Source organism: Cebus imitator, unplaced genomic scaffold, assembly GCF_001604975.1.
Source record: "Cebus imitator isolate Cc_AM_T3 unplaced genomic scaffold, Cebus_imitator-1.0 Scaffold256, whole genome shotgun sequence".
NCBI classification, from domain to species: domain Eukaryota; kingdom Metazoa; phylum Chordata; class Mammalia; order Primates; family Cebidae; genus Cebus; species Cebus imitator.
In genome coordinates, this window is record NW_016107571.1 from 523,829 (window position 1) to 543,101 (window position 19,273).

A 19,273-nucleotide genomic window follows, 5' to 3' on the forward strand; every position below is an offset into this window, starting at 1 on the left:
AAAAAAAAAAAAAAAAAAAAAAAAAAAAAAAAAAAAAAAAAAAAAAAAAACATGATGGTGAGGCTGCAGAGAAAAGGGAAATCATACATTGTTGGTGAAAATGTAAGTAAGTACAGCCATTATGGAAAACAGTATAGAGATTTCTCAAAAAACTGACAACAGAATAACCATTTAATCCAGGAATCCTACTACTGGGTATCTATCCAAAGGAAAAGAAATCAGTTATCAAAGGCATACCTGCACTCACATATTTTTTGTAGCACTATTCACAACAGCCAAGGTACAGAATCAACCTAAGTATCCATCCATGAGTAAATGGATAAAGAAAATGTGACACATATACACAATGGAGTACTATTCAATTGTAAAATAGAATGAAATCATGTCATTAGCAGCAACATGGACGGAACTGGAGGTCATTATCTTAAGTGAAATAAGCCAGGCACAGAAAGATAAATATCACATGTTCTCACTGATACGAGGGAGCTAAAAAATTTGAACAGATGGAGGTAGAGAGTAGAAAAATTGGTAACAGACTGGAAGGGGTGAGTAGGGGAAGAGAAAAGATGAAGAGAAGTGGGTTAAAGGGTGCAAACATATAGTAAGATAGAAGGAATAAATTGAATGTTTGATAGCAGAATAGGATGACTATACTTAACAAAGACATATTATTGTACTTGGGCGATAGACACCCTAAGTCCCCTGATTTGATCATTACACACTGTATCTATGTAACAAAATTTCTTATGTACCCTATAAATTTGTACAAATAAAAAAACGTGGCCAAGTGCAGTGGCTCATGCCTGTAATCCCAGCACTTTGGGAGGCCAAGGCAGGTGGATCACCTGACGTCTGGAGTTTGAGACCAGCCTGGTCAACATGGTGAAACCCTGTCTCTACTAAAAAATTAGCTGAGTGTGGTGGTACACACCTGCAGTCCCACATACATAGGAGGCTGAGGCAGGAGCATTGCTTGAACCTGGGAAGCAGGGGTTGCAGTGAGCCAAGATTGTCACTGCACTCCAGCGTTGGCAACAGAAAGAGATTTTGTCTCAAAAACAAAAAACTAGGCCGGGCGCGGTGGCTCACGCCTGTAATCCCAGCACTTTGGGAGGCCGAGGCGGGTGGATCACGAGGTCAAGAGATCGAGCCCATCCTGGTCAACATGGTGAAACCCCGTCTCTACTAAAAATACAAAACATTAGCTGGGCATGGTGGTGCATGCCTGTAATCCCAGCTACTCAGGAGGCTGAGGCAGGAGAATTGCCTGAACCCAGGAGGCGGAGGTTGCAGTGAGCCGAGATCACACCATTGTACTCCAGCCTGGGTAACAAGAGCGAAACTCCGTCTCAAAAAAAAAAAAAAAAAAAAAAAAACCTAAATATACTCTAAACTAAACCTAAATTACAGGAAAGAATTTAAATTCTAAGCCAGGTATGGTGGATCACACCTGTAATCCTAGCACTTTAGGAGGTCCAGGTGGGAGGATTGCCTGAGCTCAAGAGTTCAAGATCAGTCTGGGCAACACAGTGAAACTTTATCACTACAAACAATACCAAAACTAGTTGGTTGTGGTGGCCGGAGGATTGTTTTAGCCTGGTAGGTGGGAGGTGGAGGCTGCAGTGAGCCATCACCACACCACTGCACTCCAGACTGGGCGACACAGCAAGACCCTGTCTCAAATTTAAAAAAAAAAAAAAAAAAAAAGAATTTAAATTCTATTTATGAATGTCTTTAAAGGAAAAATGAATCTTCCCAAATAGCTTAGCTTTTTTTTCTGAGGAAGTACATTGCTAACCACTATTGGGGAGGAGGATCATACAACCTTGCTATTTCATCTTCTCACTGCTAGACAGCTGTTTTCACTGCGAAATAAGTTGGTCAGAAATTCAAATTGCATCCATGACTTTTATGGCTATGAAGAAAACATCCAAAAACCAGAAACAGCAATTCCTCAAATAAGAATAATTCTGACAAGTCACTGACTTGATCAGAGGTGATAAGAAAATGATTCCCAAACTGGATGTTTAGAAGCCAACTTAGACTCTTGAGACCACCAGTTTAAACAATCCTTGTGTGAGCCAAGTACAATGGCTCATGCCTGTCATCTCAGAGCTTTGGTAGGCTGAGGCAGGAGGACCATTTGAGCCCAGGAGTTCAAGGTTACAGTGAGCTATGATCACACTACTGTACTCCAGCCTGGGGTGACAGAGCGAGACTCTGTCTCTATTTGAAGAACGAAAAGGCCAGGTGCAGTGGTTTACATCTATAATCCCGGCACTTTGAGTGGCCAAGGCAGGTGGATTTTGAGAGTTTGAGAGCAGCCTGACCAATACGGTGAAACCCTGTCTCTACTAAAAATACAAAAATTAGCCAGGCATGGTGGTGCACACCTAATCTCAGCTACTCCGGAGGCTGAGGCAGTACAATCACAATTAGCTGGGCATGGTGGTGTGCGCCTATAATTCCAACTACTTAGGAGGCTGAGGCAGAAGAATCCCTTGAACCTAGAAGCAGAGGTTGCAGTGAGCTGAGATAGCACCACTGCACTCCAGCCTGGACGACAGAGCAAGGCTCCTTCTCAAAAAAAAAAAAAAAAAAAAAAGCCAGGAGTGGTGGCTCACACCTATAATCCCAGCACTCTGGGAGGTTGAAATGGAAGAATCCCTTTAGCCTGGGCAGTTGAGGCTGCTGCGAGCCATAATCAGGTTGCACTACTGCACTCCAGCCTGGACGACAGAATGAGACTCCGTTTCAAAAACAAACAAACAACAAAACAAAAGAAACAAACAAAAAAAACAACCACTCCCTTTGTAAAGGTTTGAAGACAAAATCAATTTCAGGCTCACTGACTTGCACAACACTCAAGAGTTGTCAAGGAGATTACTTCCAATACTACTGAATCAAGTTAAGAGCTAACAGGCACCATTACAGTTACGTAATCCTAATCATGATAGCTAACATTTATAGCATACTTCCTATGTGCCAGGAACTGTTCTAAGTACATTTGCACATATTAATCACTTAATCTTCCAACAATCCTTGCTTATTGAAATATATATTATTTTACTGAATTCTAAACACACACATAAGACTGGGTGCAGTGGCTTATAACTTGTAATCCCAGAATTTTGGGAGGCTGAGGTGGGCGGATCACTTGAGCTCAGGAGTTCAAGACCAGGCTGGCCAACAGAGTGAAACCCCATCTCTACTAAAAAAAAAATACAAAAATTAGCCAGGCATGGTGGTGCATGCCTGTAATCTCAGCTATTCAGGAGGCTGAAGCAGGAGAATTGCTTGAACCTGGGAGGCAGAGGTTGCAGTGAGCCAAAATCATGCCACTGCACTCCAGCCTGGGCAACAGAATAAAACTCCATCTCAAGAATAAATAAATAAATAAATTAAATTAAATAATGAAAAACACACACATATATGTGTGTATATATTTCTCCTATAATTTGAAACAATAAATGTAATTCATATTGTTTTGGCAGAAATTATAAGAATTGTTTTAATATATTGCATGAAAAAAAAATCTGTAGGTTTAAGCACTTTAGTAACAATAAAAATAGCTGCTAATAACATAGTGCTTGCAATGTGCCAGGTACTGTTCTAAGCACTTTACATAGATTAACTCTATTTATCCTCATGGTAACCTTATAAGCAGGTTAGAAGAAATAAGAAGTAGGTAAGGGTCAGCACAGTGGCTCACGCCTATAATCTCAGCCCTTTAGGAGGCCAAGGCAGACAGATCACTTGAGGCCAGGAGTTTTAGACCAGCCTGGGTAACATGGCAAAACCCCGTCTCTACAAAAAACACAAAGATTAGCTGGGTGTAGTGGTGTGTGCTGTAGTGCCAGCTACTCAGGAGGCTGAGACAGGAGGATCACTTGAGCCCAGGAAGTTGGGGCTGCAGTGAGCCAAGACCGCACCTCTGCACTCCAGTCCGGGCGACAGAGTGAGAGCCTTGTCTCAAAAAAAAAAAACATAGCAGATAAGGAGATAAAAAGAACTAGAGTAACTTTCACTAGATCCTCAGTTAACCTGGGACAGCTGGATCCACCCGGCAGTCGGCTGTGCAAAGGTTCAGCCTGTGCACTGACCCTCTGTACTCTTCTGCTCTAGTTGTTTAGGGAACAAAGACAAAACTAGATGAGCTCTCAATGCTGTGATTAGAAAGCAATATGTAACGCCGGGCGCGGTGGCTCAAGCCTGTAATCCCAGCACTTTGGGAGGCCGAGGCGGGTGGATCACGAGGTCAAGAGATCGAGACCATCCTGGTCAACATGGTGAAACCCCGTCTCTACTAAAAATACAAAAAATTAGCTGGGCATGGTGGCGCGTGCCTGTAGTCCCAGCTACTCAGGAGGCTGAGGCAGGAGAATTGCCTGAACCCAGGAGGCGGAGGTTGTGGTGAGCCGAGATCGCGCCATTGCACTCCAGCCTGGGTAACAAGAGCGAAACTCCGTCTCAAAAAAAAAAAAAAAAAGAAAGCAATATGTAACTCTACATTACTTGAAATGCTTAAAAAGTCTTAAAATGTCAAACTATACATAGAAAGTAGCAGTTATTGCATGTTTTAAATAGCTTTCAAATAACACCATATTTTAAAAAGTGACTAGAAGACCAACCTATTAAGGAATTGTTCAGTAAGGTTCTGCTGCTGATCAGGACCATCCTCCTGATTCACGCCTCCTTCAAGCAACATCTGTTGGTATATCTGCCGCTGTTGCTCCTTCTGTTCTAAATGCTGTTGATAGCGCAATCTTTGCCTATAATATTCTTGAAACTGTTCTGTTGAATCTCGAAGCTTAAAAACATTAGATAAAAAGAATATATTTGAGCAAACTATGACAGAATATGTCTTCACTCAACAGTACCTCTTATAAATGCCAAATAAAATATACCATTAGCTATATTTAATAATCACAAAATACTTAATCTATTGCTCTTTAAAAAACAGTATGAGTCTTAATACTCAAGTGGATCGATTAATTTGCTTTATTCCACAGCAACAGACTGACCAAAATGAATGGTTGCCTTGGTTCCCTAACCCAAAATAAAAATACAAATTATAATGGTTACAAGGGGGACATGGTCACAGAATATGAATGTAGATAAAGACTAATACAAATCTGGCATTTCTTTAAAAATATCCATACTGAGGGATTGCATTATTATTTAATAAACAAAATGAAATACCAAGTTACCCCAACCAGAATGGCCATTATTAAAAAACAATAGATGTTGGCATGGATGCAGTAAAAAAAGAATGCTTACACACTGCTGGGGGGAATATAAATTAGTACAGTCTCTATGGAAAAAAACAGTATGGTGATTTCTCAAAAAACTAAAAGTAGAACTACCATTCAATCTGGCAATCCCACTGAGTATCCACCCAAAGGAAAATAAGTCATTATATCAAAAAGACACCTGCAAGTGTATGTTTATCGCAGCACAGTTCCCAATAGCCCTAACACATAGCACTAAAAAATGTTCCATGTACATTTGAGAAGGACATGTATTCTGCTATTATTGAGTGGAGTGTTTTATATGTGTCTGTCAGGTCTAGTTGGTTTACAGTATTGTTCAAGTCGTCTATATCCTAATTGCTCTTCTATTTAGATGTTTTATCCATTATTATGAGTAGGGTATTGAAGTCTCCAATTATCATTGCAAAACTATTTCTCCCTTCAGTTCTCTCAATATTTGCATTATATTTTAAAACTCTTATTGTTTGGTGCATATCCATGTACTTTTCATAATAATTTTTCTACTTTATTTTTTTAATGTTTTTTCTTGCATTGCTATAAAGAAATACATTCTTAATATTTAGTTGAAAACAAATAAAACACATATTCAACTTATGAAAACCACTTAACCCCTTCAAAGTGGCATACCACAGAAAACTGTTTGTCGGTTTTTGTTTGAGACAGTCTCACTTTGTTACCCAGGCTGGGGTGCAGAGGGGCAATGTTGGCTCACTGCAATCTCCGCCTCCCAAGTTCAAGCTGGGACTACAGGCATGCACCATCACGCCTGGCTAATTTTTTGTATTTTTAGTAGAGACGGATTCACCATGTTGTCCAGGCTGGTCTTGAACTCCTGAGTTCAGGTTATCCACCTGTTTCAGTCTCCCAAAGTGCTAGGACTACAGGTGTGAACCGCTACACACAGCCTATATAAAACTTATACCCTTATTCACAATACAATTTCCTCACAAAAACACCAAAGAAAAATAATCTAGAACCCTGGACTTGGATAAAAGTTTTATTCTGTATTTAAAATGTCTAATTTATTATTCTTAAATCTAATTGGTAAAAAACAGGGCATATATTTTAATAATGCAAACTAGCCATGTTTAATGTAAGCTCAATTACTTAAGTCCCAAAGCATATAAAACATGCAATGTCAACTGTGATATTTTAGATTTTTAATAAATTCACTTGTTAAAATTGTTCCAGAATACACAATGGCAACTAAACATGCTACATATTTGTTGGGGAGAGGAGAGAAAATAAACTAAGAAGAAGAAAGTCTATGTATCTTCTTTACTACTCCCAAATATCAGAAAATTATTTTTCAATTCTAAGTAAATTATATTACTTCTTACAAAGAGAATAACTCTGAAAAACACTAGGTATAGTAAATATTACCTCATTTTTTTCTTGTTTAGCTGGTCCTGGATTCTGTGCTCCATTTGCAGGCTCCTTTTCTGAAACTGAACTCTGGCCCAAGATTTCACTGCCAATAGGCCTCTGTGCATCAACAGGTGTATCACTTCTTCCAGAAACGTGCAAAAAAACAAAAAAGGCAGAGGTAGGAGTAAAGGAAAATATATTTTAGTTAAAGAAATTTTATTTTATTATTATTTTTGAGACGGAGTCTCTCTCTGTAGCCCAGAGGCTGGAGTGCAGTGGCAATCTCTGCTCACTACAACTTCCACCTCCCAGGTTCACGCAATTCTCCTGCCTGCCTCAGCCTCCAGAGTAGCTGGGATTACAAGGCCACCATCACGCCCACCTAATTTTTTGTATTTTTAGCAGAGATGGAGTTTCACCATATTGGCTAGGCTGGTTTCAAACTCCATAACCTCAAGTGATCCACCCTCCCCAGCCTCTCAAAGTGCTGGAATTACAGGCATGAGCCACCATGCTGGCCAAGAAATTTTAATTTAAAAAAATGGGCCGGGCGCGGTGGCTCAAGCCTGTAATCCCAGCACTTTGGGAGGCCAAGGCGGGTGGATCACGAGGTCAAGAGATCAAGACCATCCTGGTCAACATAGTGAAACCCCGTCTCTACTAAAAATACAAAAATTAGCTGGGCATGGTGGCGCGTGCCTGTAATCCCAGCTACTCAGGAGGCTGAGGCAGGAGAATTGCCTGAACCCAGGAGGCGGAGGTTGCGGTGAGCCGAGATCGCGCCATTGCACTCCAGCCTGGGTAACAAGAGCGAAACTCCGTCTCAAAAAAAAAATAAAATAAAATAAAATAAAATAAAATCAGCTGTGTGGCCTAGGGACAGTCACTTATATTCTCTGTGGTCCAGCTTATAATAGACTAATGAATATGAATAATAGGTTAGATAATATAATGCCTAAATTCTCTTTATATAGACTTACGGTGGTGTTATCTAAACATTTTTTTCCCTCCAATATATTTCTATATGATTTTAAGAATTTTTGAGATTTTATTAAAAGACTTTCTTTGAGGCCGGGCATGGTGGCTCACACCTGTAATCCCAGCACTTTGAGAGGCCAAGGTGGGCAGATCACAAGATCAGGAATTTGAGACGAACCTGACCAACATGATGAAACCCCATCTCTACTAAAAATACAAAAATTAGGCTGAGCACAGTGGCTCACACCTGTAATCCCAGCACTTTGGGAGGCCGAGGCAGGCAGATCATGAGGTCAGGAGTTCGATACCAACCTAATCAACATGGTGAAACCCTGTCTCTACTAAAAATACAAAAATTAGCGAGGCATGGTGGATAATGGCCTCTCCAAGTAGAAGCTTACAAGACATATCAAAATACAGTTCTAGGGTTCAGGAAAGCAAAGCTGGATAGTCATCTTCACAAAGCATCATTAGTTAGGAGCCTATACTCCTGAGCACCTAAACATACATACACAGACATCTAGAGGAGAAAGACTAAGGAAGAGTTTTTTGGCTATCAGGCTCTACTGTAAACTACTAATGACCACAAGAAGTCCCCTTTTATGTCCACAGAGAAGAATTTGTAAGAGGTATTAACTGTATAAAGAATAAAATAATCTTCAAAAAGTAACATTTCATTTAATTTTGCAACATATGCAGAACTTCCGTATGCATTATCTCATTTAACTTGCACAATAACCTGTGAAATAGGTTATAAGACCCATTTCACAGAGAGGTAACACACTCAAAAAACAAGTGATTTTCCTAAGATTGCATAGCTAGAAAATAAGAATTTGAACTTAAACTCAGGCCATCAGACTCCAACTCCAACGCTGGTCCATGCCTGAAATACATACATTACAAGCTTATATATTTCAAGTAATTTTTCTCCATTTTAAGTGTTTCTGTTCAAGTGAAAAGATATCCTTACAAAATATTACATACTCCCTTTCTTTCATGTTTTATCTTCTTGTTCACCATAGTTTCAATCACTGTATCCCTGATATTGTAGTGTGTTGTTCGCACATAGTAATCACCGAAAAAAAGTTTTTTTTGAGATAGGATCTTGTTGCCACCCAGACTGGAGTACAGTGATGCAATCAAGGCTCACTGCAGCCTCAACCTCCTGGGCTCAATCAGTCCTCCCACCTCAGCCTGCCAAGTAGCTGTGACTACAGGCACATGCCACCATGCCTGACTAATATTTTTGTATTTTTCTGTAGAGACAAGTTTTCACCATGTTGCCCAGGATGGTCTTGAACTCCTGGGTTCCAGTGATCCACCATGCCCAGCCTGAAATATATTTTAAATGGATACTGACTTAAAAAAAAAAAAACGATACTGACTTCAAGTATTTCTAGTAGTACTCTTTATGATCTAATTGAGCTTCCATACATATGTATTCTTTTTTAAATAAATAGAGACGGGGGTCTTGCTATATTGCCCAAGCTGGTCTCAAACTCCTAGCCACAAGTGATCCTCCCATCTCAGTCTCCCAAAGTGCTGGCATTACAGGTATGAGCCATCACACCTGGCTCAATATATTTTAAATGAAAATATGTTAAAAAATAAGTAAATTTCTTCCAAAGTAAATTTGTATACTTTATCCACAGGACAGTAACTCTCTCACATTTCATTAGCAGTCCTTTTTGACATACTATCCTTATCAAAGCTATGAGCTTTGAAGGAAAGAAATTCACATTCATTGAGTACCAATCACATGCTTGCCAATCTTAATACAAGCTTAATCTCATTTTGCAAACCAACATTTTATTATATACAGGAGATAACTGAGGCTCAGACAGACTAAATAACTTTCCCAAGGTCACATAGTCAGTAAATGGCAAAGCTATTGTTCAGACCTATGTCTGACTTTAAAGACTATGTTCTATTTATTATTCAACACCACTCTGCCTTGTAAGTTTTCTAATTTCAGAGGCATGACAAATGTTTTCTGAATTATTGCTACTCATGTAATAACACCTGTATTACTTAATTTTTGACATGTCACATTTTACCTCTCTGCTTTTTCTACAATGGTCTAATCTTACACTTCACTTCTTTACATCTTTATCCAGATGTTCCTCAATTTCTACTAATTTATGTAGCAAACAGGACATGTACAGTCAGATTTGGCTTGATTTTTGTGTATCTTTTCTCTATACAAAGTCAACATTACTGATGCACAAGTCCAAACGTCATTCATACACTGACCAAGAAGCTACTGTCATCTTATTTTTATTTGTCGAGACAGAGTCTCGCTCTGTCACCAGGCTGGAGTGCAGTGGCATAATCTCGGCTCACTGCAACCACTGTCTGCATCCTGGGTTCAAGTGATTCTCCTGCTTCAGCCTCCCAAGTAGCTGGGACTGCAGGCATGCACTACCATGCCCAGATAATTTTTTTTTGTATTTTTAGTAGAGAGGGGGTTTCATTATGTTGGCCAGGCTGGTCTCAAACTCCTGACCTCGTGATCCACCCACCTTGGTCTCCCAAAGTCCTGGGATTACAGGCGTGGGCCACTGCGCCTGACCACCTTTTTTCTTTTTGAGATGGAGTTTGCCTCTTGTTGCCCAGGTTGGAGTGCAACAAAAGTGATCTTGGCTCACTGCAACCTGGGCATCCCAGGTTCAAGCAATTCTCCTGCCTCAGCCTCCCAAGTAGCTGGGACTACAGGCACGTGACACCACGCCTGGCAAATTTTGTATTTTTAGTAGCGATGGGGTTTACCATGTTGGCCAGGCTGGTCTCGAACTGCTGACCTCAAGTGATCCACCCACCTCAGCCTCCCAAAGTGCTGGGATTCCAGGCGTGAGCCACCGCGCCCAGCCAGATTCTGTCATCTTATATACACAGAAGAGTATCAGCAGTTCCCCCAGAATTGAAGCTCAGCATTCCAGAAAATGAGAATTTTCTCTAAAAGCGCTGGGAAATCCAACAAATGCTTATTAATAAAATTGACTCTATCAATGCTCAAGGCTTCCCATTCCTTTGAGATTTATTTATTGATTTTTATCTATTTTTTTGAGACCGAGTCTCCCTCCGCCAGGCACCAGGCTGGAGTGTAGTGGCACGATCTCGGCTCACTGCAACCTCTGCCTCCCAGATTCAAGCAATTCTCCCGCCTCAGCCTCCCGAGTAGCTGGGACTACAGGCACTCACCACCGTGCCCAGCTAATTTTTATATTTTTAGTAGCGACAGGGTTTCACCATGTTGGCCAGGATGGTCTCGATCTCTTGACCTCATGATCCATCCACCTCGGCCTCCGAAAGTGCTGGGATTACAGGCGTGAGCCACCGCGCCCAGCCTCCTTTGAGATTTAAATAGGATGCTTCTATATGAAATATAATTATTCATGTTCATCACTAGATATTATCTTTATCTTTCAAAAATGAAATATGGAACAATACAGTACCTTAAAAAGTTGCCCTACCCTTTAGGAAGTCCCTCGCTTAACCTGATTCAAATTAGATTATCCTCTCTAAAGAACGTGAAAGAAAATATCACAATCCTCTCTACAACCTCAGAGCAACTTAATAGAAAAGGCTTCCCCATACATCTATCCTGTATTTCTTATGCCTTAACTAAAGATCTCCACTTGCTCTAATTATTATTATTTTTTGAGATGGAGTCTCACTCTGTCACCCAGGCTGGAGTGCAGTGGCGTGATCTAGGTTCACTGCCACCTCTGCCTCCCAGGTTCAAGCAATTTTCCTGCCTCAGCCTCCCAAGTAGCTAGGACTACAGGTATGCACCACCACATCCAGCTAATTTTTGTATTTTTAGTAGAGATGGGGTTTCACCACGTTGGCCAGGCTGGTTGTCTTGAACTTCTGACCTCAAGTGATCCACCCACCTCGGCTTCCCAAATTGCTGGGATTATAGGCCTGAGCCACTGCTCCCAGCTCACTTGCTCTCATTAGAAACAAACTGAGTCCTCTGCAAAGAATGGTTCCAACTATCCTATGTAATGTGAAAAGGTTTCATTTTTGTCTCTTTCATGAAATACATTTATTGAAGTCAACACTAATACTTCATAGTGGCAACTCCGAATTATGGAAAACCATCCATACATCCTCATGGGTTTCCTGGAAAAATGAGGCAGAAAGTTTCCTAACCCTAAAATAAACAACTGTTGATCAAGAGTTTGTTATTTCATGCCAGGTTTGAAGGAAAAACTGAATGGTGGCTTTAACATTTCCTTCATATATATAAGAATCACTAGGCTGGGTGCGACGGCTCATACCTGTAATCCCAGCACTTTGGGAGGCTGAGGTGAGCAGATCGTGAGGTCAGGTGTTCAAGACCTACCTGGTCAACATGGTGAAACCCCATCTCTACCAAAAAATACAAAAATTAACTGGACATGGTGGCACATACCTGTAATCCCATTTACTCAGGAGGATGAGGCAGGAGAACTGCTTGAACTGGGACCCGGGAAGCGGAGGCTGCAGTGAGCTGAGATCACGCCACTGCACTCCGTCTCAAAAAAAGTGGAAATAATTATAGAGTTTTATGTTCTAGTTATCTGCTACAGTACTATGTACAGGAGAAAAAAGTATAAACAACCCAGGATCCAAAAACTAAAAATATATAAAGATTTTTCAGCCAGGCATGGTGGCTCACGCCTGTAATCCAAGCACTTTGGAGGGCAAGGCGGGCAGATCACCCAAGGTCGGGAGGTCAAGACCAGTCTGACCTACGTGGTGAAACCCCGTCTTAACAACAAAAAAAAAGATTTTTCTCATATAATTTTAATTATCAAAAATTTTAAACCCTTACTAAAGTATTAAGGACTAACTTTCAACTAAAGGGACCTGAACATTAAGAAAACATACACTCTCCCAGATATGGTGGTTTACATCTATAATCCCAAAACTCTGGGAGGCCAAGGCAGGATTATCGCTTGAGTCCAGGAGTTTGAGATCAGCCTGTGAAACCCCATCTCTATCAAATATACAAACGTAGCCGAGTATAGTGGTGTGTGCCTGTAGTACCAGCTACTCAGGAAGGCTGATTTGAACCTGGGAGATTGTGCCAGTGTACTCAGGCCTGAGATAGAGCCAGACCCTATCTCAAAAAAAAAAAAGAACAGAAAAGAAAAACACACTATAATTAGATTACCTCAAACTTCTGAAGATTTTCTGTTTTATAAGCAAATGCTTACCGCTCAGGGGATTCTTCATAAATACTGTGACATTCTGTATTCTCAAGCATGAGACTTCTACTGAGGTTTTGTACCCCTGGATAATGGAAGTTAGCAAAGGAGTGTGACATTGGAGAAGTTTTGTTTCCAAGGTCTGAAATTCTCTTATCATGACTGGTTAGTCCACAAGTGAGGCCATCTAAAGCAGGATTCAGGGAGCGGGTCATGTAGGCATCAGCTGACTGAGGTCTTCTCATGGGGGATGAGGGATAGGGAGACAGTTTGCTGATAAGAGGAGTCAAAAGATCAGCATATGCAGCTTTTGTAGGTTTCAGAAGTTTGTCAACATGAATATTAAGCATTTTCTGTTCAAAAGCACAAGAGAAGACAGAAGATGGAAGATTCTGAAGCCATGACAGTAAACTCAGATCCAAATCATCACAACCATTACCACATAAGAGGTCGATACCAAGAAGCACTTCGCTTTCTGTAATTTCTTCTCCAGTTGCTTTACTCTGACAAAATTCTACACAGCATTCATAAAGTAGGCCTTTCATTACAAGCTGAAATAAACGATTGTTACTCGCTTTAAAACCAGCTTCGCTTAGCTTCCTATCAGCAGGGATGAATTCTGCAACCATGACACAAGCCTCTTCAAAACAGTGAACTCGTGCAGTGCTGGGATTCCAGTCCTTAAACTCAGCATGATTGGTCAGACGAGGCAAAGTCAACAGCAAACAGAGCTTACTGTAGTCATCTTTAGAAGGGCAGTACTCTTCTAGAGCATGTAAACATTGCACAGCTTCTTGCATGGTAAATTCCAGCTGTAAGAAAAATGTAAACGATCAAATAATGACTATAAAAAACATGCTGTGAAATATGAAAACAATGAGCATACAAAGAATAAATTATATTGTCACAGAATACTCATATAATTTGTAGGATATGTAACAGCTTTCAAGAAACCAAAATGTTTTCACAAGTAAAATAAAAATAAAAAATTTGGTTAATTAGCACATTAAACTTTTATCTATAAAAACAGTGTTTTATTATAATTCAGGCTTAAGATAAGATCTCACTATGCTGCTCACGCTGGAGTGCAGTGGTTATTCATACACACAAATGTAGTGAACTACAGGCTTGAACTTCTGGGCTCAAGTGATCCTCCAGCCTCAGCCTCTAAAGTTGCTGGGACCACTGGTGTGCCACACTGCGCCCAGCTCTCAAATATACAATCTTTTAAGGGTAAGAATAATTAAGTTTTCTAGAAATGAAAATTGAAGCATGCCAACATTCATTATTTATAAAGCTTGCTATTACTCCAGCTTACCCAAAAGGCAAAAGAGCCATTCTGTTAGTCCAAACTTACCTTAGGGCAAAATTGTGTGGGGATAAAAGTTAAGAAAAGGGAACGGCTACAGTTGACTTACTACAAAACAATCCACAGACAGAACAAAAAGGAAGCTTAGCTGAGAGACAAAATATAACAATTTGTATAGTGAATACTGTCTTTGAATCATAAGCTTTTAATGATGTAAACTCAGAGCTCAACTGGTCCAGCCTCCATATCTTACATAAGGGAAAAGTAAGGGAACACATTTACCAAGGTAATTCAGTTGATTATTGGCAAAGACAGAATAAAAAATAGGTCTCCTAACTCACGTTCCGGTGTTCTTTTCACTTTTGAACATCCTTATCTGCAAATACTTCTCTATCTCAAAGTCCCCACTGTAAAATTCAATACAAAACTATAAAATGTGGTTTTTGCCACAGTCTCAAGGTTTGTGCCTCTCTAAAATTCCTATGTTGAAATCCTAATCCCACAATGTAATGGTATTAGAAAAGTAGGGCCTTTGCAAGGTGACTAGGTCAGGAGTGCTCAGCCCTCATGAATTAGATTAGTACCCACATGAGACCCCAGAGAGCTAGCTAGCCTCTTTAACCAGGTGAAGGACACAGCTAGAAGGCACCATTCACGAACCAGGGTACAGGCCCTCACCAGACACTGAATCTGCTGGAAACTTATCTTGGACTTCCTAGCTACCAGAACCGTGAGAAACTTCTATTGTTTACAAGCCCCCTAGTTTATATTTTGTTGCAGCAGCTCAAAAGGACTAAGACACTTTACTTCAGTGAACAGTTACTAGAACTTAATAAGTTTTCTCAGTTTTAGTTATTAACACTGAAACTTTAAAAGTCACTTTTCTAATCAAAATAAATTTTCATTTTGAAGACAAACATTTCAACAAAAAACTATCTCTAGATCAAAGAAAATACTGAAAAGACAGAGAAAAAGAAAATAAACATAACCAATACACTTCTTGGATAAAAAAAGGAATGATGAAGAGTCATCAAGTCAAACCTTATTTATTGCTAACTTACCTTAAACAAGAGACGCACACACTCTTCAACTAGCTAGCTAGTTATATATATTGCCTTAAACAATAGAACAAGTTTAGAAGCACTAAACTTTGAAAATACTACATCTAGAAAACAGTAGATCTTGCCCCACCCCAGTTCGTAGAAACTTTGAAAATTTGTGATGCTAATCTTTTGTTTTAGTGACTAAAATACTTATGACTGAAAACAAGACTAGGGCGCAAACCTTCAGGAATAAAAATCTTACATGCTGGGGCTCATCTTCTGCTGACATTGCATTGTTAACACATAAAGCTTCTAAAAACTTCTGCTTCAGAATAATATAACGAAACCTGTGGGAAAAAATGAAACATTAATTCTCCAATGTCTGATGTCAAATAGAAGTTACTATATAAGTACCTTTGCTTTAGGAAAAGTATTCAAATAATTTACTAAGCTTCTTATCACATTGAAGCCATAACTGAAGAAATTTTAGTCACAAATAATCACAATTTAACACTCAGAGAATAAATTTCTATTTCCAATATTAATTCTAAACAAAAATCCAATTTTTATGGAAGATATCAAACGTTACCTAATATTAAATCAAAAGTCTTTTATATCCAATGTTTTGTTTACCTAACATACATCCAGTTTTTTTTTTATTAAAAAAATTTTAATTGACAAATAACAGTATATATTTATAGGGTATGTTACATTTTTAAATACCTATACATTCAAAAAGATTAAATCAAATTATTTTCTTTTTAAATATGAGAAAAGTCTAATTAAAATGTGGCTAAAAGGGTAGGAGGAAATGAACATTTCTAAAAAGTCACAAAATAAGCACAGACTTGAAGCTTTTATTTTCTTTCTCTTTTTTAGAGACAGGGTCTTCTGCTCTGTCACCCAGATTGGAGTGCAGTGACATGATCATAGCTCATCACAGCCTCAAATTCTTGGCTCAAGCAATCCTCCTGCCTCAGCCTCCCAAGCAGCTAGGACTGCAATTGTGTGCCACAGCACCTGGCCAATTTTTTAAATTGTTTTGTAGAGACAGGGTCTCATTTTGTTGCTCAGGCTGATCTCAAATTCCTGGCTTCAAAATATTCTCCTTCCTCAGACTCCCAAAGTGCTCGGATTACAAGTATGAGCCACTGCACCCAGTCCCAATCTAAAGCTTTTTAACAAAAAAATTTTCAGTGAGGGGAAGGGATAGCAAAAGAATCTGCCTAACTTGTCTACAAAACAAAAGTTTTATTGCCTGAAGCAACTTATAGAAAAAGTCTTTTTCTTTTTTTTTTTTTTTTTTTTTTTAATTTTTTTTTTTTTTTTTTTTTTTTTTTTTTTTTTTTTTAAGACAGAGTTTCGCTCTTGTTGTCCAGGCTGGAGTGCAGTGTCATGATCTTGGCTCACCACAACCTACGCCTCCCAGGTTCAAGTAATTCTCCTGCCTCAGCCTCCCAAGTAGCTGGGATTACAGGCATACACCACCATGCCAGCTAATTTTATATTTTTTAGTAGAGATGGGGTTTCTCCATGTTGGTCAGGCGGGTCTCCAACTCTTAACTTCAGGTGATCTACCCGCCTCCACCTCCCAAAGTGCTGGGATTGCAGGCATTAGCAATCATGCCAGGCCTAGAAAAAGTGTTTCTAAGGCTTGAAAGAAAAAAATAATGAACCTTCAGTCATTCTTTCAGCCACTGTTGTAGTAACAAATTGTGTCCAATAAAACAGGTGACTCTGCCTTCAAAAAGAGGGTCACCTAATAAATTATATGAAATATTCAGAGTTCAGCAAAGCGTCAAAGAAGTACGAAACCAATTGTACGGAGGGGTAGGAAGTAAAAAAAAGACATAATATCTGACTCTAAGAAGACAATCAGGAGTGTACCAGGTAAAGGGAAGAGACGGTGAAAGGATTAATATTCCAGATAAGTGAAGAATGTACGAATGCAAAGAACTATCAAATAGCATGGTCTGAACAGCAAATCAAAAAATAAGAAGTACAACTTCTGATAATGATAGAGTAACTTGTATCTGGCTAACCTTTCTGCATATAACAACAATAAATCCTAGATAAAATATAAAGAATGACTATTTTGTTTTATTTTATTTATTTATTTTTTTGAGACAGAGTCCTGTTCTGTTGCCCAGGCTGGAGTGCAATGGCATGATCTCAGCTCACTGCAACCTCTGCCTCCCGGGTTCAAGCAATTCTCCTGTCTCAGCCTCCTGAGTAGCTGGAATTACAGGCACCTGCCACCACGCCCAGCTAATAGTTTTTGTATTTTTAGTAGAGACAGGATTTCACCATGTTGGCCAGACTGGTCTCCAACTCCTGACCTCAGGTGATCTGCCCTCCTCAGCCTCCCAAAGTGCTGGGATTACAGGCATAAGCCACTGTGCCCAGCTTCAAAAAATGACTATCTTGAATGCACTGGAAAACAATCAAAAACTGGCATAACTAGAGGGAAGTCAATCCTTTAAAAAAAAAAAAAAACAGAAATTTAAAGGGTCAAATTCAAAGGCATAAGGCTTTCCAGCTGAAGGCACCCCCTAGTTCATACAGTGTGAGCTAGAAGTCAAAGAAAAAGCTGTAGGCTTGAGGAGTCAACAAAAAGTCTGGTTACTGGCTGAGCAAGGTGGCTCACACCTGTAATCCCAGCACTTTGAGAAGCCAAGACAGGAGGATCGTTTGAGCCCAGGAGTTTGAGAACAGCCTGGGCAATAAAGTGAAACCTGGTCTCTATAAAAAATTTAAAAATTAGGCCAATGGGTGGCATATGCCCGTGGTCCCAGCTACACAGGAGGCTGAAGGAGGAAAATCATTTGAGCCCAGGAGGTCAAGGCTACAGTGAGCTGTGTTCACACCACTGCACTCCAGCCTGGACAACAGAATGAGACCATGTCTCAAAAAAAAAAAAAGTTTGGTACTACCGGAGCAGCTAAAAAATGAGAGGAAGATCCAAAAACAGAGGGAGCCACAGTAGGAAACATACCAAAATCTACTGTATAAGCTTAGTTGCCCAAATCCCTGGCTATCCCCTAAACTATAAAGATGCAAGGGAGACTCCAAGGAGCCTGGAGAAAACAGATGGAAGTCCAAAGAACTGAGCAGAGATTTTGGGTGGTGCCCACAAGCGGGGAGAAAGAGTCTGCATTTTGAGGCTACCTAAGTTAAATAATTGCCCATATAAAAATCAAACCTTTTATATAGGAAGAGAACAGAATTCAGAGCCTCAAGAGTGACTCTATAATGTACAGGTTACATTCATAAAATAATTAGATATAGTTAAAAAAAAAAAGGTGACTCACAATTAAGAGAAAAGGTAATCATTAGAAATAGCCTGATAGAAACAGAAGTCCAAATTACCAAGCAAGGACTACACTAGCACACAAGGAGCTACTCTCAGTATGTTGAAGGACCTAAAGGAAAATATAATCATAATGAATGAACAGATGGGAAAATCTTACCAAAAAAATTATAAAATTTGAAAATGAAAAGTACAATATTTGAAATGAAAAATTCACTGTTGAATTTGAAGCTGCAGTGAGCTATACACACGCCACTGCACATCAGTCTGGGTGATAGAACAAGAACCTGTCTTAAAATTTATCATCAGATTGCTAATAGCAAAAGAAAGGGTCAGTTAACATTAAATTAATTTAAAATAACCCAAAGAACATAGGGGAAGCCTGGGGCAACATGACGAAACCCCATCTCTAAAAAACAAAAATACAAAAATACTCCACACACCTGGAGTCCCAGCTACTTGAGAGGCTGAGGTGAGAGGACTGCTTGAGCCCAGGAGATCAAGGTTACAGTAAGCCATGATCATGCCACCACACTCCAAACTGGGTGATAGAGAGAGATCAGTTTGTTTACTCTCTGCTCAAAGCCAGTGGAGAAAGAAAAATAAAAATGAAATTTTTTGTTTATTGTTTTGCTTTGCTAAGCTTCTACCAATGATAAGACACTAAAAACTGGCCGGGCGCAGTGGCTCAAGCCTGTAATCCCAGCACTTTGGGAGGCCGAGGCGGGTGGATCACGAGGTCAAGAGATCGAGACCATCCTGGCCAACATGGTGAAACCCCGTCTCTACTAAAA

General features: G+C 39.7%; 1 protein-coding gene across 9 annotated transcripts in view; it reads right to left on the reverse strand.

Annotated features, from left to right (window-relative positions):
* WDR47 (WD repeat domain 47) overlaps window positions 1-19,273 on the reverse strand; it is a 75,740-nt gene that overhangs the window by 30,224 nt on the left and 26,243 nt on the right. For 3 of the 9 annotated variants that reach the window (XM_017499220.2, XM_037728117.1, XM_017499223.2), the window contains exons 4-7: window positions 15,432-15,516; window positions 12,827-13,629; window positions 6,657-6,783; window positions 4,632-4,810 (exon numbers count right to left, since the gene is read on the reverse strand). In XM_017499220.2, the coding sequence (XP_017354709.1) occupies window positions 4,632-4,810; window positions 6,657-6,783; window positions 12,827-13,629; window positions 15,432-15,516 (1,194 nt within the window). Of the gene's footprint in view, window positions 1-4,631; window positions 4,811-6,656; window positions 6,784-12,826; window positions 13,630-15,410; window positions 15,519-19,273 lie in introns of all 9 variants that reach the window. The other 6 variants (XM_017499221.2, XM_017499224.2, XM_017499217.2 and 3 more) reach the window with 4 other exon arrangements.